Genomic DNA, 26,776 nt, shown 5'->3' on the forward strand with positions numbered 1-26,776 from the left:
ACATTATTTGCCTTCCTTATTGTGAACTCCATTACTGTACCTGGGTACGGCACATTGGAAAACATAATCCTTGTTGTACATGCAAATTGATGGGGTCTAAATTAGCTGTAGCACTCAAGAAAAATCTCAGAGTCATTGTGGATAGTCCTCTAAAAACATCTGTTCAACATGCAGCTGCAGTTAAAAATGCTAATGGTATGTTAGGAACCACTAGGAAAAGGGATGAATAATAATATGATAAATATCATCATGCCACTGTTTCAAATCCATGGTACACCCACACCTTGAATATTGCAAGCAATTGTAGTCCTCCAACTTAAATAAAGTTAGGTTATAATTGGAAAAAGTTCAGAGAAAAGCAACAAAATTGATATGGGATATGGGACAAGTCATACAAGGAGAAGTTAAAAGGACTGGGACCATTCATCTTAGAAAAGAGATGCTTACAGGGGGGTTTGATAGAGCCATATAAGATGATCAGAGATGCATGATATGGGTGTCCCTATATCTCTGACTGCCTGGGGCTGGGACTGGACAACAGGGGAGAGATCACTCAACAATTGCCTTGTTCTGTTTGTTCCCTCTGATGCATATAACACCCACCACTGTCAGAAGACAGGCTACATGAACCATTTGTCTGGGGGATCCAGAATGGCCATTCATGTTTTATGTTCTTATCCGATTAAATAGAAATAGAAATTCAACTTTAACAGCGATAGAAATGTAGCTGTGTTAGTCTGGAGTAGCTGAAGCAAATGCAGGACAATGTAGCACTTTAAAGACTAACAAGATTTATTTATTTATTTATTTATTTTTTAAGATGGTTTAGTAGATGATGAGCTTTCGTGGGCCAGACCCACGTCCTCAGATCAGGAAGTGGGTCTGGCCCACGAAAGCTCATCATCTAATAAACCATCTTGTTATTCTTTAAAGTGCTACATTGTCCTGCATTTTGCTTCAACTTTAACAGCCTGAGAGTATAGGAATGCATCTATGACACTGACACAGCCAACCTATGTGTGACCACAATAACTTAACAAGCGGCACTGCAATTGTATCAAGACAAGTCACTTCTATGTTATTTCAAAGGGTGTGTCTAGACTACTGAGTTTTGTCGACAAAAGTGGACTTTTGTCAACAAAACTATACCTGCGTCTACACTACCGCTGAGTTCTGTCGACATAACGTCGACAGAACTCAGCAGTTTTGTCGATGCTGGTAAACCTCATTTTACGAGGCATAACACCTTCTGTCGACAGAGTTCTGTCGACAGAAGGTGTTATTGCATGTAGGGTTGTGTCTAGACTACAGGGTTTTGTCGACAAAGCAGCTTGTTTAGTCGACAGAACTGAATGTGTCTAGACGCTCTTTGTCGACAGAAGTTTTGTCGACAGATACTGTCGACAAAACTTCTGTCGACAAAACCCTGTAGTCTAGACGTACCCAAAGAAAAGTCCTAGACTAGCGATCACCAACATTATGCATTTTGGTAATAGATATGAAAGGTAGATGTTATGTATTATTGTCTGTATTTATATCTTGCTAGAAGTTTAACATAACCAAATTAGCTTGTAGATTCCAATTCCTTTTCATGTCTTAATTGCCTTAATTATATGCAACTGTCTTCAGTTAACCTTAAGATCAAAGATATAAGATAGTACAAGGAAATAGTTTGTACATTGCCTTCAGCTTAACTATCTGTGTTGTAATGGAAGACTACGATCGGCTAATTACTTTATGTGAATGACTATCACCCATTTACCAGTGTATGCGTAGGAAATAGAAAATTAACTTCAAAACAAAGTACGACAGGAGATCTGCATGACCTATTCTTTCTCAGGGAGAGATCCTGCTTCGACAATTTCTGTGAGGAGGCTTGCCAACCGGCTAGAATAGCTATAAAAGACAAGTTATGGGACTGATCTTCTCTCTCCAGTCTGCTTAAACTTTGAACAGGGGACGTGTAAGCCATAGGACATAGATCTTCCAAATAATTATTTGGAATAGTCTGGGAAATGCATGGAAAAACTAACAGCCTTTGCATCTAAACTGGCTTTGGATGTTGACCGGTTAGCATGATTCCAGAGAGACTTTTACAAGCCAGCCGTTTATTCCACCATGGTTGTGATCCTGAACTATGAAAAGTGAAAGTCATTTTAACAACTATCTATCACTTAACCATTTGTAACTCTCTTCTTTTTCCTTTTAACAACAAATCTGATATTCCGTTATTAAGGATTGGCTGATATTTAGGGAAGACCTGTGATTCATATTAACCTAAGGATAAGTGTCTAGTCCTTTGTGATTGGTGATTATATTAGACTTAGTTGTCTAGATGGGAACCAAGGTCTGGAATGCCTAAAGGGTACTATTGTTTGGTATTTTGTTAACCAGAGTAGAAGCTCTTTTCTTACTGGTTTGGTGAATCTAATTATAAAATCACTAGTCTGGGGAACTGCCTGCCCTGTTTCTTACAGTCTGGCCTGAGTGCTGTCACAGCACTATTATGGAAACCTTTCTCTTATGGAAGCAGAGGGATCTTACTCACTTTGAGGCCCCAGCTGCAGGCCTAGTAGAATTTCTCATGCATTCACGTTGAATGTCAGATTTGATAGAAGTTGGGAAGTCAGCTCAAGGAAGAGTAGAACTATACTCACTGTGCTATTAACTATCTCCTGATAGGCAGTTAGCAGCCAGACACTGGCCTGCAAGGCCCTTTCTCTCTCCCACTCCTGCCCTGAACTGAGCCAGGTCTCTAGTAGCTGTTGGCAAAGCAGGAGAATGGACAAAGTTAGTACCAGAAAATCCCTCCCAAACGTTTCTTTTAAATAGGTTTGATTGTCACTAAAATCCCTCTCCAAAGCATTTAACTTCCATATAGCAAAAGATTGATATGTCTCCAAAAAGAGACCCTTGTATATACAAGTCCCAGGGACCAGATTCACCTCTGGTGTACGTAACTCCATCAAAGCCAAAGGAGTTACATGAGAGATGAGTCTGGCTCTGTGTATGTGAGGGCTTCTGTAGACTGTCTGATGGCAGCTGTCTAGCACATTGCATGCAGTTTGGGGTCCGGTGCTGTGTTCTCTTTCCTGGACAGCTTCTCCCATGCTGAGTGGCAAATGACAGAGAGGAGCATTTCTTTTTATTTAGAGCAGAGAAGTCTCCCCAGCCCAGCTCCTTTTATAACTTTATTTTCATACCAACGTTGCACCTAACTCCCCTCCCCTCAGCTCTTCAAACTATTCTGTTTATGTCTGAAGAGCAGGAAGTCTTTGGTGAATGAGTTTCCATACACAGAGCTTAACTCAATACTAATTCATTCCTTTTACGAGAGGTGATCAGTTCTCACTGGTCCTCTTGAATTTGGTTACTGCGCTGATGATTTTCTTTCCTGTCCATGTAGTGTTAACTATACTGGAAAAACTAGATCTCAGTCCACCACTGGCATAAAATGTCCCCTGCTATGAGATAGATACATAGAATTTACTAGCTAGTGGGAAAACACTGGCTGTAGAATCGGTGTCTATTTCTTACAAAGCCTTTCTGAATATTGACCTAGGAGAGCTTTTCCATTGCATTAGGAGTGCACAAATCATAAAATCATGGATTAAGGATGGAAGGGACCTCAGGAGGTCATATAGTCCAACCCCCTGCTCAAAGCAGGGCCAGCCCCAACTAAATTATTCCAGCCATGGCTTTGCCAAGCCTGGCATTAAAAACCTCGAATGATGGAGATTCTTAAGGGAAGAGAATAACAGAAACACCTAACTGGTGGGTCAGAACCCAGGCTTAGGAAAACCCCAGCACAAGGGGACACAAAGAAGATGGAGAGAGGCTGTTCTCAGTAGTGACAGATGACAGAACAAGAAGCAGTGGTCTCAAGTTGTGTGTGTGGGGGGGTGGATCTTAGGAAAAACGATTTCACGAGGAGGGTGGTGAAGCACTGGAATGGGTTACTGAGGGAGGTGGTGAGATCTCCATCCCTAGAGGTTTTTCAGTCCCAGCTTGACAAAGCCCTGGCTGAGATGATTTAGTTGGAATTGGTTCTGCTTTTAGCAGGGGGTTGGACTCGATGACTTCCTGAATTCTCTTCAAGCCCTATCGTTCTATGATTCTATAAAAGAGTTCCCTGAACTCTTTTCAAAAAAATTTTCAAAAAAGAACATTTCTTCTTTTTATCTCTGAGGAGAGCCACTCAGACTCTGCCCAGTGGAAATAAATATGCAGAACCTAGAGGGAGCCATTCTGTTTGTTCTGATGCCCCAAGCAGCTTGATCATTCTGTGCATAGTGAATGTGAGTCTATCTATAGGCTAAATTCTGTTCTTCCTTACACCAAACTAAATATTGATCAGCTCTACTGATTTCAGTTTAAATAAGAGCAAATGTGGCCTGATGAGAAAGAGTTGCCTCCTACTTTCTTTGAGATGGGTAGGATGAAAAAGAGGCAGTTGGTGAGTACTGCCATAAGCTCCCACTTGGTAGCTAAAGGGCCAGGCAGAGCTAAGATCCTCAACAACTTACTGTAAAGTTAATGTATATCATGGATCCCATCATGGAACTCTGTGTCTGGAGTCCATGACTCTGCCCATAGCTGGAAATACCCATTGAAAAGATTTTGAACTAGTACACATAGAACAGAGAATGACGTGTGCAGCAAACTTTTCCAAGTTCTAGACATCTTGATGTAGGCTGCATAACTTCAGTGTTTTGCTAATAGTTTATGTATGCTTCAGCAGCCACAGGATTGGGCACCATTGTGTTCTTTGGAGAGTCTATTTATAAAAAAGATGTGCTTCCTTATACAAGAGCATTTCACTGAAAGATTGTGTTGTCAGAATTTTCACTGACTTGCCCGAGGTCTAAGTAATGTAGGTCGCACTGTCAGATATAAATATCCAGAATCAGATTCTGGTCTCTGTTACACTTGTGTAAATCCAAAATAATGCCACTGAAGTCAGGGGCATTACCCTGGTTTTACACGAATATCACTGATCAGATTCTAGCTCTAATCCTTCAGTCCAGCTGCATCCTTGAGCATCCAAAGCTCCCACTGAAGTCAAGGGGAACAATCAGCATGCCAGAATGGCAGAACTGAGTCCTAAGTGTTAAGAACTCTCCTTACCAGATTTCTGGTGGACACATCGAACTCTCCGAATACATAGGCGACCATATCCCCTGCTGCACAATTCTCCACACTTCCTGAACTGAGCAGCTTCAGGACAAAATGGAGAGCTGCCATCCTCACCTGCAAGGGTAGAGATTATGCACGAGTTATTATTATCTCTTCTGCATGCAATATGAGACAGGATATGAGAGTCCTTTTGCTTTTTCTTTTATCTCTTTGGAATAGTGGCTGAAGTACAAATGATTAACACATCTGTTATGTAAATTCCTTGCAACACTGGCTACAGAAGTACCATGCAAATGCCAGTTTTCACTTTCAGGTGACACTGTAATTAGGAAAAAGGCAGCATTTTCTCCTATAAATGGAAACAAACTTGTTTGTCTTAGTGTCTGGCTGAACAAGAAGTAGGTCTGAATGGACTTGTAGACTCTAAAGTTTTACATTCTTTCATTACAGTTAACAAAAAATATCTACATTTGTAAGTTGCATTTTCACGCTAAAGAGATTGCTCTACATCACTTCTATGAGATGAATTGAAAAATATTATTTCTTTTGTCATTTTTACAATGCAAATGTTTGTTATAAAAATAATATAAAGTGCATAGTACACACTTGTCATTGTGTTGTAATTGAAATCAATATATTTGAAAATGTAAAAAACCACAAAAATATGTAATAAATTTCAATTTTTAATCGCATTAATTTTTAGTTAACTGTGATTAATTGAAACCCTATTAATAATCTCAGCCTAAAAATGTGTCTCGTTGCCAGACTCTCCACTGAGTGAAATACTTCCCAGATATTAACAGCAATACCACTATTCCACACACAATCTTACCTTAGCACTCTGATCACTGAGAGCAGATTTCACTGCCTTCACAATCAGAAACTTTCTAACTCTTGTCTCAGGCACTGAAAGATAAGGAGAAGTGTGCAATATAGTATATCTTTGTTCCAAACACTCATGCTCCACATTAGAATGTGTCCTGTGCCCTATTTAAGAGTACTACCAAGCTTCACTCATATACAGAGAATCAGCGGGGAAAATATAGGACCAGACTCTGATCTCAGTTACACCAGTCTAAGTCTGAAGTATTTCCACTTCTGTAAATAGCACCATCATACTATCCTGATGGAAATATTGTAAGAGAGTTAGACAAATGGAGGTCAGTGAAGTTAGTCTGTGTTTACCACCAGTATAGCAGAATTCGGAATCTATTCTAGAGTGTCTAATACTTATTCAGTCAGGAGTACTATTTTGTTTTTATCTCATTATTATTAACATGCATCCGCCACAAGATTACATTTGTATTTGTACCTTGAAAATATTTTAGGCTACATTCAGCACTTAATTAACCCTGTTGATTTCTGTGTGACCACATGGGAGTAACTTAGAGCAGCACTGGGTCCCTTTAGTGAATTTCCAACCCTCTGGTGAGCATGCATCTAAAAGGGTGTCGCAAGGAGAAGGGAGAAAAATTGTTCTCTTTGGCCTCTGATGATAGGACAAGAAACAATGGGCTTAAATTGCAGCAAGGGAGGTTTAGGTTGGACATTAGGAAAAACGTCCCAACTGTTAGGTTGGTTAAACACTGTGAAAAATTGCCCAGGGAAGTTGTGGAATCTCCACCACTGGAGATATTTAAGAGCAGATTGGATAGACACCTATCAGGGATGATCTAGACAGTGCTTGGTCCTGCCATGAGGGCAGGGGACTGGACTTGATGACCTCTCAAGGTCCCTTCCAGTTCTAATAATCTATGACTATATGACTCTATGTGTTGCAGCAGGGGCAGATGACCGTTTTGCGGGGCCCCGGGCAGCATAATTCCGCGGGGCCCCCCCTTTGCCACGGCGCATGCACAGTGACGCCATGCTCATGCGCGGTGGCACCACGGCGCGTGCGCGGGGCTTTTTGAAGCGCGGGACCCGGGGCGGCCACCCCGCTCGCCCTGCCCTATATCCGCCCCTGTGTTACAGATCCTCTGTGCCCCATTTGCAGAGATGATGAGTATGTTATAGCCCTACCATGCCTGCAAAGCCTTGGTTCTTTAGATCAACCTATAGCAGCTCATGCTTTTAGCTCTGGATGTCCCCAACTCAACCCCCAGCACGATGGCGATGATCGCAGCAGTCACAGTTACTCCTGTGTTACTTACAGTCAGCACCAATAATAGCTGTGAGCAGATTCAGGGTTGCCACACGAACAGTCTCATTCTCAATCTTCAGCTGCGAGTGCAGAAATGCTATGAGGTCATCAGGAGAAGAACGGGCTGCAAAGGAAGAAATCACATCCTCACTAACAACTGAAAGCTCATTCTTACCACACCTACAAAAGAAGGAAGTTACAAGGAAACTACTGTGTAATTTGGAGTCTCTTCCCCTACCTAGCAGTAGGATACAATAGCACAGCTCCATTTGATTTTCCATGATGAGCTGCTGAGTTGGAGAACAGATCTGTGGGAAGAAGAGAAGTGATCAAAGGAAAACTAATCAGAACAAGCAACTGAAAAGAAGATGCTCAATTAATTTCTAAGCACTCACTTCCTACCTTTCCAAATAGAGCTCTGAAGCCAAAAGAAATGGTACTGACTGCACAACAAGAATCAGAAACAATGACCGAGACACTGGATAACAGAAGTTCATGCTTTCAAAGTGTTTTTAGCAGCAGAGCTAATTGAATCAAGACTTGACCCTTGGTAACTGGTTCAAATGGTTAATTATTCCACCATAAAAATGTAGGCCTTATTTGCAGTCTGAATTTGTCCAGCTTCATTTTCTAGTTATTGGCTCACGTTATGCCTTTCTCTGCTAGATTATTACATATGTTTCCCCACATAGATATTATAGACTGCAATTAAGTCACCCTGTCACAGGATAGGTCCTCCCCATTTGGATGGGATCAGTTTTTACTATCTAACTCTAACTCCCTCTAATAACTGGCTTATGCTAAAATTGCTTTACAAACTGAGCTGGATTTTAGCTAATAAAATGAGACCACTATCTGCTTATTCTTAAGCCAGCAGAAACCAATAAGGCATGAGAAGGTCTCCGGGCTCTTCACTAGCATTCAAAAGATGTTTATTCTTAATATGCTTCAGATCTGCTGTGCTTAAGCTCAAGTGATACAAGAACAAGTTCCCCTCACCCGGTCGTGCAGAGCACTGCAGATGGCTTGAAATTTCCCTTCAGGTAGAAGGATCTTATATTCACCAGAGACTTCCAAGAGCTGCCTCAGACTCTACAAGAGAGGGTGAAAGTTAGAAGGTGGGCATACAAAGGAGCAATATGCAATGACTGAAGCAGGTTCATGGAATTCATAGATTCCAAGGCCAAAAGGGATGATTGTCATCAACTAGTCAGGCCTTCTGTATGACACAGGCCTTAGAAATTGCCAAAATAATTCCTAAAGCAGAACTTTCAGAAAAAAATCCAATCTTGATTTTAAAATGATCACCTTGACTCTTGGTAAATGGTTTGAATGGCTAATATCCCACCACTGAAAAGGTAGACCTTATTTCCCATCTGAATGTCTCCTGTTTCAGTTTGTAGCCACTGGATCATGTCATGCCTTTCTCTGCTAGGTCATTACATATATTTCCCCATGCAGATATTATAGACTGTAAGTAAGTCACCTGTCACAGGGTAGGTCCACCCTGTTTGGATGGTATCAGGTTGTGGAGGAGTTAAAGAACTAAGGCAGCCCAAGTGACCTAGTCTCCCCAACCACCATAGCAGGCCTGGTTCTTAGAGCAGCATTGCCTAATAGTCAGGGTCAGTGCAGCAGCCCTTTAATGAGGCTCTTCAGCTCAATGACCCAAGCCCTTCTAGGTACGACCGTGCAACCTAGTGCTCAACCACCCTTTGGGGCAAACCAGTGTTGCCTAGTGGCCAGCCCTTCTCCACCAGGCTCTACCTACTCCACAGGGTCCCAGCCCAGGGCCTTGTCTTGCAGCTCAATGGGGTTTCTTCCAAAACATGCAGAGTCAAAGACTAATACCTCAACTCAATAATGCTTAGTTCACATAGATTACTTCCCACCATTCTTCTGCAGCAGGTCATCTCAGTAACTCCGTGGTCTCTCCTCCATCTGTGGCATTGGATGGTTGTGGGGGGGGTCAACTGGAACCACAGGCTGGCTGGTTTCTGCATCCTAGGGCACTGGCAGTCCCTCCACAAAAGCCTGCAAAGCACCTCTGCTCCCTTCAGCTGTCAGCCTAGACAGAACTGAGCTGCTCCCTTTTATATCCTGGTTCCAGTTGGAGCATTCCCAGCAAGTATGAAGGGGCATAGCCCACAGATCATGATTAGCCCCCGCTGAACCATGCATGGGGGGTATCCTCTGTCACAAACACTCCCCCTTAAGAGGGTGTCCATTGGTGGACCTTCCTCTTCATCGTCTCCTTCCACTTGGGAGAAGTCTGTGTTTGCATGAGCCTTCCCTGGCCCAGCGTAACATACAGAAGTCATAGGGTTGGAGCGGGAAGTACTACCTCATGATTCAGGCACTGGTGTCCTTCATGTTATTAATCCATCTGAGGGGTGCATGGTTGGTGACCAGTTGAAAGGGCTTCCCCAGTACAGAATATCCCAGGGTATGTCTACACTACAGCGCTAATTCGAACTAACTTAGTTCGAATTAACTTAGTTCGAATTAGTTAATTCGAACTAAGCTAATTCGAACTAATGCATCCAGACTAAAAAAACTAGTTCGAATTAGCGTTTTGCTAATTCGAACTAGCATGTCCACATTAAGTGGACCCTGAACCGGGCTTAAGGATAGCCGGAAGCAGTGCCGGCAGGGCATCAGATGAGGACTTAGAGCGTGGAGCTGCTGCCTCAGGCTAGCCGAGGGCTGTGCTTAAAGGGACCCGACCCCCACCCCGGACAGACAGTTCTCAGGGGTGCCCCTCTTGCAAAGCAGTCCTGGCTTGGAGTGCTCTGAGTGCCCACACTGGGCACATCACAGCACTCGGCCATCAGCCTGGCTGTACTTGCCGCAGGCTGCCATCTGGGGAGAAGGAGCAATTGGGGGGCTGCAGGAGAGCTTCCACCCCCAGAAGCACGCAGAGCCAGCCCAGTCCTCCCCATCGGGGGCTCGTACCCCATTCCTCCGTCACCTCCTTCCACTTACCCTTCCCTAGCCCCCCTTCCTGATGTACAAAATAAAGAAAACGTGTGGTCAAAAATAGAATCTCTCTTTATTGAACAAAACTCGGGGAGACTGGGAAAAGGAGGTGGGAGAGGGGAAGAGAGAGGGTGGGAGAGGGGAGGGCAACTACAATGATCAGAGGTTTGGAACAGGTCCCATATAAAGAGAGGCTAAAGAGACTGGGACTTCTCAGCTTAGAAAAGAGGAGACTGAGGGGGGATAGGATAGAAGTCCATAAAAGCATGAGTGGGGTGGAGAGGGTGCATTAAGAAAAGTTCTCCATTAGTCCCCATAATAGAAGGACTAGAGGACACCAAAGGAAAAGGATGGGTAGCAGGCTTCAAACTACTAACAGAAAGGTGCTCTTCACAAAGCAAAGATTCAACCTGTGGAACTCCTTGCTGCAGGAGGTTGTGACGGCTAGAACTAGAACAGAGTTTAAAGAGAAGTGAGATAAAGTGATGGAAGTTGGGTCCATGGAGTGCTACTAGCCAGGGGGTAGGAGTGGTGTCCCTGCCCAAAGTTTGTGGAAGACTGGAGAGGGATGGCACGAGACAAATGGCTTGATCACTGTCTTCGGTCCACCCCCTCCAGGGTCCCTAGGGTTGGCCACTGTCGGCAGACAGGCTACTGGGCTAGATGGACCTTTGGTATGACCCAATACGCCCATTGTAAGCTCAGGGCTCAGGGTTGGGGGTCTCAGTGGACCACCTTCATTTTCATGCACACCTGCTCCTAGGTGGCCAGGCTGGCAGCTCTCCTGCCCTAGACGGCCACTTTCCTGTGCCTAGTGCGGAGGTCGTGGACGAGGTCCATGATGTCCGCACTAAACCAGGCGGGTGCGGTCCTGGGCAGGCTCCCGAGAGCCGCCAGCCTGGTCCCGGGAAGAGGGGGATGGCTGGGTGGCAGCGGGTGGCTGGCTCGAGCCGTGCCAGGTGCAGGGTCTGTTAGCTGGGTGCTGGCCAGCCTGTGCCCCTTTAAGAGGTCCGGGGCCGGAAGGGGGGCAGACGAGTTTCTCTGGTGTTGGCCAGAGTGACCACCAGGGAAACCTGGGGAGGGCTAGCCTCCCACTAGTTTGAATTAAGGGGCTACACACCCCTTAATTCGAACTAGTAAGTTCGAACTAGGCTTAGTCCTCGTTCAATGAGGTTTACCTAGTTCGAACTAAGCACACCACTAGTTCGAATTAAGTTCGAACTAGCGGAGCGCTAGTGTAGCACCTATCAAAGTTAATTCGAACTAACATCCGTTAGTTCGAATTAACTTTGTAGTGTAGACATACCCCCAGGGTGTAGATCACCCACTTGATGGCCAGGGCCTCCCTTGCTATAGTAGGGCGGCAGGTCTCTCAGGAGAACAGCTTGCAGCTGAGATAAAGGATCTGGTGCTCCTTCCCACCTATTTCTTGAGATAGTACCACTCCTGGTCCTACCTCCGAGACCTCCATTTGAAGGATAGAAGGCTTTGTGAAGTTGGATGGGATAGGACCAGCTCTTGGTTCAGCTGTTTTCACAGGGCCTGGAAGGCTTCCTCACAGTCTTCTGATTACTGGACTTTCTGTGATTGGGTGTTCTTCATCAGGTCCAATAATAGGGTGCCCAGTGTGATGAAGTTGAGTACTAAGCAGCCACTGTGTCTGAAGTATTGTGGCACCTGTTTCTTTGTCAGGGAGGTGGGGCAGTCACACAAGCCTTAGACCTTATTTATCAAGGAGCTATAGTTTTCCCCTTCCTACTGTGTTCACTAAGATGGCACTTGGCTGGATTCACAGTGAGTCCTGCATCTATTGGGGCTTACAATACCTTGCTAAGATGTCAGAGGTGTTTCCCCCAGCTGGTGCTGTGGATGACAATATTCTTAATGCACACGGCTGTATATTGCATATATGTTTGCAATATTTGGTTCATGAGCTGCTGAAAAGTGGCTGAGGCTCTGTGCAGCCCAATGGCATCCTGCTGAATTGCTATAAGCCAAGCAGGGTGTGAAAGGCACTCTTCTCACAGGAAGCCGGTATCAGGGGTATCTACCAATATCTGTTGGTCAGTTCTAGTGTGGAAATGAACTTTGCATTTCCCACTGTATTCCTCCTTGAGATTTCCCCATGTATGCATCCCAGTATCACTTCAGCTTTTTTGGCCACAGCATCGCATTTGTAGGTCATGTTCAGCTGAGTATTCACCAAGTTTCCCAAAATATTTTTCAGAGTTACTGTTTCTCAGGAAGCATCCCTCAACATGTATGTATCACCTACATTGTTTTGTTCCTAGATGCATCTATTTACATTCAGCCATATTTAAATGCACATTTATTGTTAGCATCCAGTTTACCAAATGATCTATATCACTCTGAATCAGTGAGTTGTCCTTTCCATTATTTACCACTCCCCAATGTTTATTTCATCTGCCAATTTTATCAATGATGATTTTATGTTCTCTTCCAGGCTATTGATAATGAGATGACAGTCTAACTCCTTCCTGTACCTACACACTTTTCTTCTTTGCTGCTTGAAGCTTCCAGGATATCTCTGATGAAATCTACATATTTTACTACATTTAGGCTCTTGTGTAGTCCTTTGATACTTTTAGTCAAGTCCATGAGACATTGATTCCCTCAAAGTCACGGGCATTCCAATCCCAAAAGCAACCACATATTCTGGACCAGAAAGCCAACATAGATTGGGAGTAAACCATGGAGGAAGTGGGGAGGGGGGAAGGGCAGCAGGGTTGTGGCCCTGGATTTGCTGCTTGGCTTGTACTGAGCCAGCTCACAGAGACTGAGCATGCTCAATCATACTACTGAAGCCAACTGCCCTCACTCCATCCTCTCACTATCAGCAGACAAGAGTTACCTTGGTCATGTGATACTGAGGGTAGATGAAATAAGAGAGACAAGGTGGGTGAAATAATATCTTTAATTATATTATCTCACCCACCTTGTCTCTCTAATGTCCTTGAACCAACACAGCTACAACAGCCCTGTACACAACGGTAGATGAAATAGACAGTGATTTTATATCTATCTAGTTATAGAATCTAAAGCAATGCAATTCAGGCCTTCTTAGTATTAATTTTCAGCTACTGGCAGTTTACTTAATACTGCCCAGAGACAACACACAGCAGCCCCTGCTCTGAGGAGTTTATTTATAATCTAAAAGAGAGACACAGAGTTGATAGGATGTTCCAGTAAATCACAAGGAGGGAGTATCTTATGGGGGAGGGGGAAGGGAACAGGTGTTTTGTTTCTTACCTCCTTATCAACTCCAGAAACAGAAGATACTTTTCATGAGAGGCTTTTACCTACAAAACTTGTCACCTGGGTCACCATGTCTATAAAATCAAGACTTGTGTGTTTATCTATTATCTAACAAGTCACTATGTAGACCAGGAAACGCCACTGGTAGCAGCTAGTGCAGTTCACCTATGCGCACACATTGATAGTTATTTTAATAAGTATCTCACCTTGGTGACATGAAAAACATTAACATCCTCTTTATATTGCTCAAGGAGCCATGGGATCTGTTCGAACACCTTATCTTGATGCTCTTCTTTATGCAGGAGGAGGCTCATCATAGTACCAAGGGCTTTGATAATGGCCTGCATGAGCTACATAGAGACACAGAATTTAAGTTCCTACAAATTCATTCAATATCATGCAATGGGCCCATCTTTTCTACTTCTGACGAGTGCAATTTCCCTTTTCCACTGTTGAAACAGCCCTATCTCAATATTTCCTGGTAAAGAGTTAAGACTCATGCATGGCTTCGTCTACACTGGCATGATTTTCCGAAAATGCTTTTAACGGAAAAGTTTTCCGTTAAAAGCATTTTCGGAAAAGCACGTCTAGATTGGCAGGATGCTTTTCCGCAAAAGCACTTTTTGCGGAAAAGCGTCCGTGGCCAATCTAGACACGCTTTTCCGCAAAAAAGCCCCAATTGCCATTTTCGCGATCGGGGCTTTTTTGCAGAAAACACTACTGTGCTGTCTACACTGGCCCTTTTGCGCAAAAGTCTTTCGGAAAAGGACTTTTGCCTGAACGGGAGCAGCATAGTATTTCCGGAAAAGCATTGACGATCTTACATGAGATCGTCAGTGCTTTTCCGGAAATTCAAGCAGCCAGTGTAGACAGCTGGCAAGTTTTTCCAGTCTAGACACAGCTATGGTGTTGGTTTCAGAATTATATTCTACTGCACCTCACAACTTTCCCAAGTGGGATATTTCCCCAGATTAGTATGCACACTAAACCAACTCATTCCTGCTGTAACTCTACTGGAACTGAATAGACATCTGCCAGGAATGAATTTAGCCCATTCTCCTATATTCATCTGCATGTCAGGTGACAAAACTGGAATCTATGTACACTATGTACAGACAGAATTTCCATGAGATTGTGACATTATAATCTTTTTTAAATGTTTTACATCATACTCCGTTCTATCCCAAAGAACCTGCCATTGAACTCCATCATCACAAAGAGTGCCATACACAGAGAATTTAACAATACAATTTCTCATAAAGGTTTAGAAAGCCTACAATTCTCACCTCCAAATCTTCACATGTGGTCCATTTGCTTGTCACATGACGATAGAGGGGAAGAATTTCATCACAGAATTGAGATTTACCCATTTTGGGAAATGGCCACCTTTCCCAGTTACTAAAATATACATTTACTGCCCTTGACCATTTTTCCAGAACTGCATGGAAGGAAAAAAGACAGGCAATATGAAAAGGATGCAATAGTAATAAGGATACGTTGTTTTATCAGTGAAGACACCCAGGCTTGTAGTTTATTACAATTCCATGCCCAATTCAGGAACAGCTGATGAAATCCAATAACAGTTTTGAATGATTTCTCTTCCCTCCTTTCCGTTTCTTGTTTCTCAAAAGGCTTTCTTCTCTTTTGTCTCTCTCCATCTCTTTTTAATTCCCATCATTTGAAAACATATTTTTTTCTCCCTTGTTACCTCTTAATTAGAGCTGATTGTAAAGGTAGTTGAAATTAAATTAAAAGTGTTTACTCTTGTTTTTTTCAAAATTTCAAATTACAAAGATCATTCACATGTTTCAAAAATCAACAAATTTCAGCCACCTTTTTAGCTGCACAAAAACACTGAACACATCCTGATTAAAACTGTCATTGACATTTTTTCAGTTTAATATTCCATCAACTTGGAAAAAAATATGAAAAATGTAATACAAAAACAAAATATTTTGACCAGCTGTTTTCTGAATGATTCATGTCCTCTGCAGTTATTGCTTATTTAGCCCTAAAACTGTATGATTTCCTGTTGGGTTACAGTTTGTCTGAAAGATGTTCAGTGCCCCTAACTCCTATTAGCTATACTGAGATTTGACAGCATTTTGCCCTAAAATTAGATGCACCCGCTGCCCTTGAAAGGAAAATTAAGGCTCAATCCTATGTTCTATGAAGCTGATGGCAAAATTCCCATTGATCTCAAAGGTGCAGGATTAATCCCTTAGGCCTGATCTACACTAAAGGGGAAAGTTGACTTAAGGTACGCAACTCCAGCTATGTTAATTATGTAGCTGGAGTTGACGTATCTTAAATCGTGTTTTCAGACTGTCCACACAGTGGAAGGTTGACAGGAGTGTTATTCCTCATGAGAAGCAGGACTACCGGTGCCAACGGGAGCACCCACTCAGTTCGAATTAGTGGGTCTTCACTAGACCTGCTAATTTGGACCCTGGTGATCAACTGCAGCAGCATTGATCTTCTGCATAGTGTAGACGTGGCCTTACTTGAGCATCAACTAAAAAGCAAAGGAAGAGAGAAGTGGAGAAGACCAGAGGACAGAGAAAGAGGGTGAAAGGAGATGATAATTAAGCAACTAAAGAGGAGGAATGGGTGGAGGGGTGGAAAACGGGAAATTTTTAAATGTAATTCAGTCTGTTGCCTGCACATTCTCCCCCAGGAGTTTCCTGGCACATGGGCAGCATCAGCTTTTGTTTATTTTTAAAATAGCCACAAGTCATAAAGGGCCTGAACTTACAAATGCTCAGCACCTCCAGCAAAGTAAGGAGCACTCTCAACTCCACTGAGTGCCACAGGAGCATGAGGACTCAGCCCCTGGTACAATCCAGTTCAGAGCCTGTTTGTAACGATCAGTCACTTAACTCTGTACCAAGGCCCCTAAATATCCATTTTGGACATCTGCAATAAGTGCTGGCACTTACCACCACAAAATGCTTGCCTCAGCCTGCTCTCGTCGTCTAACATCCGCATGGAGCTCATGCCGTACAGGGTCATTCCCACAAAAGGAATGCACTTGAGTGCTGAAAAGAAGGACCAGAAGAAAAGGAAGAGAGACAATTGACTGTTATCTGCCTTCTTACTATCGCATTTAGAAACACCGCTGGGTCGGATGCTATGGGCTCCTAGGTCATTTTGTGCTGCGTACACAAATGATAAGGCAGAAGTAAAAAATCAGTGGGGGATTTACCCTGAGGAGGAGCATTCTCCACCAATGTGCAGCTGTGCCAGATGCCCAATCCTCTCCCAGAGTAGGAGAGAGAGCACTGGGGAGGGATGAGAAATGGAATGGAGAAGAGCTCCACTAGACCTGATTTTCCTCAATCCTGTCCTTTAAGAACTTCAAATGGGGCATAAGAGCTTGCACCTTGGTGTGGATAGCTCATGGTCTAGCAACTGGAACCAGCCACAGCAGTTCATCTCATGCCCCCCAAATAGCACTCTGTGTAGCTGTACAGAGTGTGAACCTCTGTCCTTAAATGGAAGACAATAACTTTGAAACAAAAGATGGAAGTTGACATACGATAAGCTGATGATAGGTTGCCCAGCGTAATCAAAGTGAACACGTCAGACAGCTTCAGTGGATTCAGATGACATTGAAGCTCATACATCACCTCACTGAAATAGCAGCGTGCCAGAGCCACTAATGTGTTGCTCGCTGCCACTTTTAGTTCATTTGTTGCGTCCTTAAAAAATACAAAAAGAGAGAGACTGAAGTGATTAAAGCCAACTACACCAGCCAATGCTGCTCAAATGAATCAAGTTCTTATTTCTGTTTTCCACCCAACTTTCTGAGAACAGAATCATGAGTCATAAATAATCATTGAATCGTTTGGCTAAACACTTGTCAGCCTTTCAGTTGTTTGCAAGCTGCTTAGACTATTCGCTATTAGCTATTTGTGGTGGATGATTGGCTATCATAGTGACATGATATTTTTCCCTCAGAGGAGGTGGGCAGCTTCAAGATATTCAGAGAATTTTCCTGAATAAACTATACCCTAAATCCAAATACTGCTTCTTTTGGAAACAGCTCCGATTCTGTTTAAAGGTTTCATCCTGCTGCTTAACACCATAGTATCAGAGCACCTTCCACACAAAATCAGTATCAATAATGAAATCCCTAGTAGACTTCACAAAATACTTGCTTGTTAAGAAGCAGTAGGCCTCTCTGCATCTGATATATGTCACAATATCCTGACCTTACAAAGCACTTAAGCACATGTGTAACTTGAACAAGATGAAACTAGTCACATGCTGCTTAGGACCTGGGATTTCTGGAGGACGGTGTGGGGATCTGTGGGCCCCTAGCAGTCATTAATCCTGGAGTTTCAGTATATAGTTTACAAACAATGTTTTAATTAGTTTAAGCTTTCATTCCTGTCATTAGCATATAGGGAAAACTAACTTACCTGAGTATCAGAGGGGTAGCCGTGTTAGTCTGAATCTGCAAAAGCAGTGAAGTGGGTCTTTGACCACAAAAGCTTATGCTCCAACACTTCCGTTAATCTAACTTACCTGAGTCTCTCTCATGTGCTTTGAGGCAAGTGTTATTATTTTGCTCAGTAGCCTTCTCTTTAGGACCTGGGCATCCTGCTGTAATACTTTCTCCAGGATACAGTAAATGTCTACTCTGTTTTTCTGGGGACAAAACATAAAAGAACAATTGGGGAAAATGTTTCCTTGATGACAATATAGTAATGCTATAAGCTAATATAGTAACGCAATATAGTAACACTTACGCTAATAAGCTTCTGCCCAAAAGAGTTTACAATCTAAACATGAAACAACTAGCCCAGGCTAAAAGAGCAGATCAATAGCCAGGAAAATAATTCAGGTCTTCTGATTCACTATCTGGAGTCCTCTCCACTAGACCACACTGATTCCACAGCCTGCATACTCACTCAAGTAACCCCTAGTCTTCATTTGTATAAAACTTGCTATGCCCTCCACAATCACCCCAGCTAGCAGCATTTCAGAAGAAGCTGAGCAATTTACACATTTTTTAATCAGAATAAGGGCCCTGCACTGCCCCCTTATCCAATTTCGTTTATTATTATTATTGTTGTTATTATTATTATTATTATTGTTATTGTTGTTATTGTTATTATTAGCATCATGCCTTTTTTATCCACTCCAGACAGAATTTGTAAATACAATTATAAAATACCCAACTCCTGCAGTAAATCTTCTGCAGCTTTTAGGGAAAATTAGCTCAGGAGTTACCTCTACATTGACAGTAGCACACTTGAAGGTCTCTTTTATGGGGTCCATCAAAGTTCAAATTCACAGATGATACTAAATATGGAGGAGTTGAAGGTATGAGTTGTGACAGAGAAATAATAAAGAGGGGCACAGAGAAATTAGAAACCTGAGCAGAACAAGACTGATTTCAGAGAACTGCAAACTAGCGCACCTAGAGAGGGGGTCAATATAACTGACATAATGAGAGGGAGAAAAGTGGGAAACAACAAGTGACCTGGAGTGACAGTGAAAAAAAAAGTCAGCCATCTGGGTTGGGTTTGTTACATACAGGAATCTTGTCATAAAGCAGGAAGACAACAGTTTCTCATTGTTCATCTGAGGTGTGACTGCTTCTGGCTTATTTCACTTTTTTGGCACCACATTCCCCAGAAAAGATCAACAGCTTGGAAGTAATTCAGGAGAAAATTTTAAAAAGTGCAGGGAGGCCAGCAGAACTGACTTTTAAATAGAGACCTGCAACCTCTATGGGATCTGACCTCATGCATCAGGGTGAGGTTGGGTGGGTGTAGGGGAGCCTGCCTTGACAATAAATGGCCACGTCTCCCTTTAACACGTGCGGATCTCTAACAAGCAAAACCCAGGCCTGTCTCAAGTCTGGTGCACATAAGCATGCAGGCAAGGTCATGGGAGAAGCTGTGAGAGGAAGGAATGTTTTGCATAACAATGCAGATGAAGCATGGTACGTGAGACTATGTCAAGAACACATGGCAAGCAATCTTGTACAGGTACTTCTGTTTCTGATAACCACAAATTACAGATGCAGCCATACAACTGTCAACTATGCACATAGCAGCAACATCCTGAGTGACAGGATGTACTCCAGATAGGGTATTGGGCATGTTCCATATCCTACACAATACGTAATCAATTGGTAAATATTATTAGAACAACCAAGTCTCGCTTTGCTATAAAATGGGCTTAGTAAGAACAATCAGTGGGAGGGAATGAGCAGGATTGACCCACAGGTACTGCTCGATGTAACTAGAAGTAAATAGGCCCTTCACACCGGTGATCCAGTGCATGGTGTTCCAATGCATGGGAAGAAAAGGAACCCTGACCTCCTGCCTGCTACTGTAGGTAGCATACGGGTGAAGTGTAAGTGAACTAGTCTTTATTATTGTATTATAGTAGCTCTTTTATTAATTGCTTTTGCATTGCTTTGCACTATATTCTTGCTTTAGAATGTATGGCATTTAAGGTTTAAATTGTGTAGTAATTGTTTTTAAGGCTTGTAAAACTTAAACAACTGTCATAACTGCTTAAAGCTTGCAATAAATAAGAAAGTGGTTAAGTATCCCTGGAGTGTCCTGGTTTCTCTTGGATCTAAAATGAATCGTATCACATCACAGTGGGAAAACAACTGGACTCCCCTGGGCTCAGATCAGGTCAGCTCTCCTCCACAGAGTCAGCACAACCGTGACTGCCTACTCCAGCCAGCCACCACCTCCTTGCTGCATAGCATGCACTGTGGAGTGAGGATGCTTAGGAGTCAGTGTTTCTTACCCTGCAGCACGTACATTGCACAGCAGGGGGCAGTATCAGAGACCTAAAATTTAGACTTTAACATCAGGAAAAATGCCCCAGCTATAAGACATCTATCAGGTTATTACATCGTCTTCATTGGAAAGTGGTGGAAACCCAGTCACTAGGAGCTTTTAAAATTGGTTTGGCCCCAAAAAATGAAAAAGGCACTGCTGGGAAATTGGATGATCCAACAAGCCTTTCACATCTGTCTCCTGTGAGTCTATAACTCTGAATTCAGGCAGCTGAAGGTGTGAACTGCCTGCTAAGGTCATAAAGCACTTTGGAATGTTCAAAGCCAATGGTTGGCTACACATTCCAGTGGTTGTGCTTTTAAAGGATGCTGCTGCAAACTGCTATTATTACTGCTCTAGTGGGGAGAGGCTCTGCCTCTTTCCATTCATTTTTAAATGTAAGGAGGATTTTTAATTGAAAATCATAATTGATAACTTATGAATACAAGCGCCCCACACTATTCAAGCGAGCCAGAAATGAACTGCTTGTCTTGGCTTCCTGGTACTTGAAACTAAAATGCCTTCTGTGTTGACCCTTAATAGAGAAATGGACTTTGCTGGATGCGAGTATTAATAAAAGAAAAAGGGGTTTGGATTATTTAAGAACCCTTCAGAGCTATATCCCAATCATATGTCATTATAATTAAGAAGTGTTGTCTTGGGTTTAGAGCAGAGAGTCAGTTCACATGGGTTTTATTCACCATTCTTCTACTAACTCACTATGTGGTGTTGAGCAAGTTATTTAATTCCCCATGACACAGCCCATCAGTAAATGGGGATGTTTATCACTCTCCCAAAGGTGCTGTAAAACCTAATTCATGAGTAAGTAGGTAAGTGCTTTGAGGTTTTTGGATGAAGATGCTAAAGGAGGACAAACTACTGCTATAAGAGATTATAGATACCCCTACAGTGCACTTTTATAATCTACAGCCCATGTACTCCAGTGTGTACAAAAGGACAGTGCTCCTCTGAGTGTCTCTTTATTATATCATCCTGATCTGTAACAGAATTTTGCATGATGAGTTTTGCATGAAGACAGAAGGGTAAATACTGCTTACACTGAAGGTGGGCTGAGCCAAGTTCTGTATTGAATTACTTCCATGAAGTCAAACAGAATTTGGAGTGGAAACATGGAAAACAGATGTGATTTGATGAAACTGCCCTACCTCATCCTGCTGAAGTTTTTCTAGCAGAACAGTCACAACGACAGCCAGTTTGGTCTCAGCTATCTTGACAATCTGAAGGGCAATAGAGGCCTTATCTTGATCGTCCATATGGTCCAGGAGGAAAACAACCTCGCTGTAAACAGCTGAAATTAAAGGAAAGGATTCTGCTGGTTATCATTGATGTTGGGATTCAGTGCTTGTGTCTTTAATTCACTATCTAGTAAAGACTCTGTAGGAGACCAGACATGGTAATAAGTGGACCTGGGAATCATGCAAATCCTTTTCTTCCCTCATGGTGACCATGTCTGTTTGCAGAGCTATTGTGGGGGGACGGATTATAATAAGGAAAAGCTGCTCCTTTTAAATAAGATCCCCACATAAAATAATCTTTTCCACCTTTACTATTAATTTAGGCATTTTGATAGCACACAGAATAATTTAGAGCCAAGATTTTTAAAACTGGGTGCCTAAACTAAAACTCCTCAATCCATATTAACACGCCTACATCCTGATTCAACAAATTAATCACATGCCTAACTCAATGCCAACAAATAAATCTAAAGTTAAACACATGCTGAAGTGTTTTGCTTAGTCAGGGTGTCATTTCCAAAAGTGCTGAGCACCCAGAATTACCTATGGATGGTGCAAAGAACTTCTAGGGGTTCAGTATCTCTTGAAAATCAAGCCACTTTTTAAAGACCCCACTGTATGAATTTAGAAGTCAAACTTTATGCACTCTGTTTTGAAAAAAGGCTTCAGTTTTATTTTATGGTAATTTAAATACTTGCAGAGAAGACACATGGAATAGGTATTTGTCCAGTTGCCTCTAGAGACCCTAAAAGATTTTCCCCCAATGCACAACATAAGAACATAAGAACGGCCGTACTGGGTCAGACCAAAGGTCCATCTAGCCCAGTATCCTGTCTGCTGACAGTGGCCAGCACCAGGTGCCCCAGAGAGGGTGGACAGAAGACAATTATCAAGCGATTTATCTCCTGCCATCCCTCTCCAGCCTCTGACAAACACAGGCCAAGGACACCATTTTATCCCCTGGCTAATAGCCTTTTATGGACCTAACCTCCATGAAATTATCTAGCTAGGTGTTTTCCATGGGTAGGGTGATTGCCCCATACCTTTATGTGAAGCCTCAGAGATTAAGTCTTGGTAAGTCTTGCTCACATAGTCAGGATCAGTGTTACCCGTAAACTGAGCACTTGGGTGGCAGACATGTGTTTCTAATGGTTGTACACATCCGTACATGCCTCAATGCACATCAAATGTATTCTACACGTAGAATTGGAGAGAACATTGGTCAGGATGCAATTGATCTCCAGATTTGAGGGTGGGGAGGAATTTTCCCTGGGTCAGACTAGCAGGGATTATTGTTTGGGAGGTTGGGAATTTGTCTTCTTCGGGAGTATGGGGCACTGATCAACCACCAGGATCATCAGGGCATTTCTGACCTAATCATTTCTCTACCATTGCAAAGGCCTCAGGCATTGGTAGCATTTCAGTTTCTCCTATCCTCTGTCTGCAGCACACAGCATCTTGGTCTCCTAGGCCTTGGGCACATCTACACAGCAGGGCTAAAGCAGAAATAAGCTACACAACTTGAGCTCTCAATTGTGCAGCTTAAGTTGAAATAGTTTATTTCGGCTTTTGGCGCTGTCTACACATAAAATGCGGGTTATAGGAGTCGGAGAAAGAAGTCCTCCAGCTTGACATTATTTGACATTATGTTGAAATAATGGCTTGCTGTGTAGATGCGGACTATGTTATTTTGCAATAACATCAGTTATTCCAAATTAACACTGCTGTGTTGACATACCCTTCAAGAGTGACAATTTTTAGTCCAAGACAAGTTTTGGTTTCAGCATAGGGTTGCTAGGTGAAACGTAATGGTTTTGTGACATACAGAAGATTAAAGTACATGATCTAATGACCTACCAGCCTTAAACTCGATGAAACTGTGAAATAGTTGATGTATTAATAAAATCAGGATTTTATCTCCCATGTGTCTCTCAGCAGAAATTCTCCTGGAGACTTAATATTTAACAAGAAATCTGAAATGCCATATTTATCTGTCTCCATTGTAACAGCATTCCAAGGCATGGAGGAGGAATTGATCAGAATTTACCCTTCCCATGAAAGATTGCTCAAGATTAGGCGATTACCCATCCTTACCCTTCGATTCCAACACCCAGATGCAGATGGAATCAGAACTGTAACTTACATTGCCCATACAGTTGCAATAGTAATGGTGAAGGATTAAGAGCACTAGTGTTGCTAAGAAACGCTTTGTTATCCTCCATTTAATATGCTAGCTATCCACTTAATATCTTAAGTAGACAGCAGGTACATCTAGACTGCAGAGTTTTTCCAGGATACCAGAGATATCCCAGAAAAGCTCTGCCACGTCCAAGGAATGCGTCTGCTTTTCCAAAAAAATATTGGAAAAGCAGACATGTTTTTTCAGCATCTCAGTAAACCTCGTTCTACGAGGAAGAAGGGATGTTCTGAAAGAGGCTTTTTTTTCTGACATTTGGCCCAGTGTAGACGGGCCAACTGTCAGAAAAGCCTCTTTCAAAAGAAAAGTGATAGAACTTTGTAGTCTAGACACAGTCAGCTAGAAGAGAAGTCCTTCTGTGTTTTCTCTTCTAATTTCTCCCATCTCTGATGCTTTGCACCACTGGATTTTGGCTCCAAGGATGCAGAAGTCATAAAATAAGGACCCATATTAACAACATAAAACAACTGGAGAAAGGAAAGAAGACCTTCCCCATAACATCCAATAGTGACACAGGTTGTCAGGAAAGTTTCCAGGTTCAGAGGCTGTAGGCCAGTCCTTCAACTCAAGTCAATTAAAAGGGAAGTCAGTAGAGGCTCACTGGATTTACAGCAGCTAATGATCTGGTCATAGAAATGGAGAATATTACACGTTTCTATGCACCCATGCTCTTGAATGTGTATGTGTGGCTACAGGTTGGATATAAAAAATACAATAGTGACCCTTACCTCTATCAATTACCTCCTGTTCACTCACAAATGTATTCATGGTTTAGTCTTTCCTCAACACCTTCTCTCAATCCTTTCTCCAACTAGCTCCAGTACTGAGAGATAGATGGCCTCTCAGTCTGTCAACCAGAACTTCCAGTTAAACTTACACAAGCACTATTGTGACATCCTTGTGACCAAAGCAAATTCCATAAACTGTTGATGACCAGGTAGGCACACAGGGACTCTGTCACTTTGCTGGAGAGAACTATGGTTAAGATGACCTGTCACCTGTCTATGACTTTTACTAAAAATTGCCCTAAATAAATTTTAGGTGCTGGGGAAAGGCAGCACTCCAGCAGACTCCACCGCTCTGAGAGCAGGCTAGGGTGCCACTACTACTTCCACTCCAGGTGGGTGAACTGCCCAGGGTACCCTGACTGCTCTCCAACCAATGCTCCAGCACAGCATCTGGCCCCAGGGATGCCCTGAGATGTACCACGCCAACTACTGTGGAAGTCACAAAGGTCCCAGAAAGTCACAGAATCCATGATTTCTGTGATAGAAATGTAGCCGTGTTAGTCTCGTGTAGCTGAAACAAAAACCAGGACTATGTAGAACTTTAAAGACTAACAAGATGGTTTATTAGGTGATGAGCTTTCGTGGGCCAGACCCACTTCCTCAGATCAAATAGTGGAAGAAAATTGGCACAACCGTATATACCAAAGGGATACAATCAAAAAAATGAACACATGAAATTTGATTTGTCCTTTTCATATGTGTTCATTTTTTTGATGGTATCCTTTGGTATATATGGTTGTGTCAATTTTCTTCCACTATTTGATCTGAGGAAGTGGGTCTGGCCCACGGAAGCTCATCACCTAATAAACCATCTTGTTAGTCTTTAAAGTGCTACATAGTCCTGTTTTTTGTTTCATGATTTCTGTGACCTCCATGAATGATTCACAGCCTTATTCATAATCACTTTCTCCCAAATAGGCCTCTACCTACAGGTTCACAACCATCTCCTCCCTGTTGGTCAGAATCAATTCTTAAATGCCTATGCCCTGGGTTACTTCCTTCAGTTTCTGAAACAAAGCATTGTCCCCATGACATTCCAAGAACTTATTGGATATTTTGTGTTTTATCATATTACTTTTCCCACTGATGTCTAGGTAGGTAAAGTCCCTCATTACTATAAGGGTCTGGATATTTGTTTTATTTGTTCTAGAAATGCCTCATCTCCCTCCTCCTCCTGGTTTGGATGTGTTTTCCCCACTTCGTCTTTACCCAGAGACTTTCAGCTGGTCTGCCTCATGCCTCTTTCTGGAACTCAGAACAAGTGTACAATACAACACCACCTCCCTTTTATTCCTACATGCTCTTCCTGAACAAGATGTACCCCTCTATGCCAATACTGCAGTTATGAGATTTATCCCATCAAGTATCTGAGATGCCACTTAAGCTCAGTTATGACTTGTCTATTAGTACTCCCAATTCTGACTGCTTATTCCTGTTATTCCTTGAATTTGTGAGTAGACGTCTAAAGCAGTGACACTCAAAATGGTCCATGAAACCACTTTGAGAAAACTGCTAACTGGCTACACTGGTGTGTTTATTTACTGGTGCCGCAGCCACAAAGCCTCGTGGCTCCCATTGGATCCGATTTGCTGTTTGCAGCCAAAGGGAGCCATGGGAAGCAGCAGCCACAGCTCCTTTTGCTATGACTGGCTAACCAGAGCCAAAGGGACCTGCAAGGCTCCGTGGCCTCAGTGCTGGTAAATTGTAGGGTAAACTGAGGCAGCCCTAAATGTGCTAGTAGGCCTCTAAACAGCATAACTCCATTCTAGGATTAAGGCCTGGGAACACCACAGTCAGGATAAGAACTGCAGACAGTAAAAGACCCTGGGCACCATAGCAACCACGTTCTAAAACACTCGAACTGGGTCTCAGTTGGTAACGTAACACATTTTGCTTGAGATAACATTCATAAAATTTGCTTAAACTGTCTTGCTTCACTCCTAGATAATAAGCCTGAGAACCAAGTGCTGCACCAACTCAAGGCCATACCCGCCTCCTATAGCAACATCATCATCTATGGAGACTAAAATGTTATTACTGTTTTGCTGACATGTTTTGGCATTTGAACAATAACCACCTGTATATTAATTAACGAGCTGTTACTTTGCAATGGGTGGAGATATTATGTAATCTTGAGTAGTTCTATTGGCTTATGTGCTCATTTCGTCTTGCTGCTAGACCTATCAAAT

At 42.6% G+C, this 26,776-nt stretch overlaps 1 protein-coding gene across 1 annotated transcript in view; it reads right to left on the reverse strand.

Moving 5' to 3' along the window:
• Positions 1-24,638, reverse strand: part of LOC149523184 (maestro heat-like repeat-containing protein family member 2B) — a 41,968-nt gene extending 17,330 nt beyond the window's left edge. Inside the window, exons 1-10 of the mRNA XM_089770383.1 lie at positions 24,528-24,638; positions 21,513-21,655; positions 18,065-18,187; positions 17,073-17,235; positions 16,474-16,572; positions 14,783-14,972; positions 7,290-7,459; positions 5,969-6,042; positions 5,128-5,250; positions 2,658-2,762 (exon numbers count right to left, since the gene is read on the reverse strand). Of these exons, the coding sequence (XP_089626509.1) occupies positions 2,658-2,762; positions 5,128-5,250; positions 5,969-6,042; positions 7,290-7,459; positions 14,783-14,972; positions 16,474-16,572; positions 17,073-17,235; positions 18,065-18,187; positions 21,513-21,655; positions 24,528-24,567 (1,230 nt within the window). The 5' untranslated portion in view covers positions 24,568-24,638. The remainder of the gene's footprint in view (positions 1-2,657; positions 2,763-5,127; positions 5,251-5,968; positions 6,043-7,289; positions 7,460-14,782; positions 14,973-16,473; positions 16,573-17,072; positions 17,236-18,064; positions 18,188-21,512; positions 21,656-24,527) is intronic.
• Between the last annotated feature and the right edge of the window lie 2,138 nt (positions 24,639-26,776).

The sequence above is a fragment of the Pelodiscus sinensis genome, chromosome 18 (genome assembly GCF_052426305.1).
Source record: "Pelodiscus sinensis isolate ZL-2025 chromosome 18, ASM5242630v1, whole genome shotgun sequence".
NCBI lineage: Eukaryota > Metazoa > Chordata > Testudines > Trionychidae > Pelodiscus > Pelodiscus sinensis.